General features: G+C 55.4%; 1 protein-coding gene across 1 annotated transcript in view; it reads left to right on the forward strand.

The window, feature by feature from the left end:
- The first annotated feature begins 366 nt into the window (after positions 1-366).
- LOC106594560 (tomoregulin-2) overlaps positions 367-2,500 on the forward strand; it is an 8,882-nt gene continuing 6,748 nt past the window's right edge. Inside the window, exon 1 of the mRNA XM_045698078.1 lies at positions 367-1,007. Coding sequence (XP_045554034.1) covers positions 827-1,007 — 181 coding nt within the window. The 5' untranslated portion in view covers positions 367-826. The remainder of the gene's footprint in view (positions 1,008-2,500) is intronic.

A 2,500-nucleotide genomic window follows, 5' to 3' on the forward strand; every position in this document is an offset into this window, starting at 1 on the left:
GTGTGTGTGTGTGTGTGTGTGTGTGTGTGTGTGTGTGTGTGTGTGTGTGTGTGTGTGTGTGTGTGTGTGTGTGTGTGATGTAAGTGTTAATATCTCTGATTGTGATGTGCTGGAGCCAGCTGCGTTTGATATGATCCGGAAGTTTAAAACCACGGGTCTGAGCGACTCTTTGTTTTATTTCTGTCATCCAGCTGCCCAGAGGAAACATGCTTCACGAGATTCAGCGGCTTAATTGAATTTCGACAACCAGTTTTGGTGGGAGCTAAGTCAATTGAACAATTGTGCCACTGCACAGACCCCCCACGTGCGTCACGTGTGCCATCACGCACATTTTGGTCCCACATGCACACACACACACACACACACACATATACACATGCCCACCCGTCTCGTAAACCAATCGGAGTTCTAGGATATCCTTGGCACCTCCTCCCCTGCTAGGCAACTAATCGCGCAGACATCACAGGCATTAGCCTATCACATCTTCACTGAGTGACAGTGACACCAAGAGGAAACCATCTGAAGAGTTACAACCTACTGCCAAACAGTCGTGAGTAGTGGCTCAACCAGACGATTAGAAGACTTTCATTTCAGGATTATTTCTCTCTCTCTCTCTCTCTCTCTCTCTCTCTCTCTCTCTCTCTCTCTCACACACACAGCGCATCGGACCATTTCAAACCACCAGCAGCAACTCAGACTTGTATAGCCGCCGGCGGGACTCGGCACCGCAGACTCCCTCGGTGTCGGAAAATGTGTGTTCTCCCTCGGCTGACCTCCATCCCAGACCAAAAGCCACCGGAGAGAGTGTGCAACTCCTGCCCATGAGATGCATCTCCGAGCGGGGCGTCACGAGCGCAGACGCCCGCCGTCGTGGATATGGACAAGGTTTGACCGGGTTTGGCTCGCTGCCATGACGGTTGTGATGTGGATACCGATGAGACCGCTCCAAGCTTTTCCCACCGCTTCCCTCAGCCTCTGTCAGACTCCTACCGGCTGGAACTGCTCTGGTAAACAACAACAACAACACCTGTTGACTTGCAGGAAGTGTAGATACATGAAGGTGAAAGGTTAATGACAGTTGTGTCTGACTGAGGAGTGGGTGGGATCTGTCTGACTGAGGAGTGGGTGGGAGGGATCTGTCTGACTGAGGAGTGGGAGGGATCTGTCTGACTGAGGAGTGGGTGGGAGGGATCTGTCTGACTGAGGAGTGGGTGGGATCTGTCTGACTGAGGAGTGGGTGGGATCTGTCTGACTGAGGAGTGGGTGGGAGGGATCTGTCTGACTGAGGAGTGGGAGGGATCTGTCTGACTGAGGAGTGGGAGGGATCTGTCTGACTGAGGAGTGGGAGGGATCTGTCTGACTGAGGAGTGGGTGGGATCTGTCTGACTGAGGAGTGGGAGGGATCTGTCTGACTGAGGAGTGGGTGGGAGGGATCTGTCTGACTGAGGAGTGGGTGGGAGGGATCTGTCTGACTGAGGAGTGGGTGGGATCTGTCTGACTGAGGAGTGGGTGGGATCTGTCTGACTGAGGAGTGGGTGGGAGGGATCTGTCTGACTGAGGAGTGGGTGGGAGGGATCTGTCTGACTGAGGAGTGGGAGGGATCTGTCTGACTGAGGAGTGGGTGGGATCTGTCTGACTGAGGAGTGGGAGGGATCTGTCTGACTGAGGAGTGGGTGGGAGGGATCTGTCTGACTGAGGAGTGGGTGGGAGGGATCTGTCTGACTGAGGAGTGGGTGGGATCTGTCTGACTGAGGAGTGGGTGGGATCTGTCTGACTGAGGAGTGGGTGGGAGGGATCTGTCTGACTGAGGAGTGGGTGGGAGGGATCTGTCTGACTGAGGAGTGGGAGGGATCTGTCTGACTGAGGAGTGGGTGGGATCTGTCTGACTGAGGAGTGGGTGGGATCTGTCTGACTGAGGAGTGGGAGGGATCTGTCTGACTGAGGAGTGGGTGGGAGGGATCTGTCTGACTGAGGAGTGGGTGGGAGGGATCTGTCTGACTGAGGAGTGGGAGGGATCTGTCTGACTGAGGAGTGGGAGGGATCTGTCTGACTGAGGAGTGGGAGGGATCTGTCTGACTGAGGAGTGGGAGGGATCTGTCTGACTGAGGAGTGGGTGGGAGGGATCTGTCTGACTGAGGAGTGGGTGGGAGGGATCTGTCTGACTGAGGAGTGGGAGGGATCTGTCTGACTGAGGAGTGGGTGGGATCTGTCTGACTGAGGAGTGGGTGGGAGGGATCTGTCTGACTGAGGAGTGGGTGGGATCTGTCTGACTGAGGAGTGGGTGGGATCTGTCTGACTGAGGAGTGGGTGGGAGGGATCTGTCTGACTGAGGAGTGGGTGGGAGGGATCTGTCTGACTGAGGAGTGGGAGGGATCTGTCTGACTGAGGAGTGGGTGGGATCTGTCTGACTGAGGAGTGGGTGGGATCTGTCTGACTGAGGAGTGGGTGGGATCTGTCTGACTGAGGAGTGGGTGGGTGGGATCTGTCTGACTGAGGAGTG

Source organism: Salmo salar, chromosome ssa16 (genome assembly GCF_905237065.1).
Source record: "Salmo salar chromosome ssa16, Ssal_v3.1, whole genome shotgun sequence".
NCBI lineage: Eukaryota > Metazoa > Chordata > Actinopteri > Salmoniformes > Salmonidae > Salmo > Salmo salar.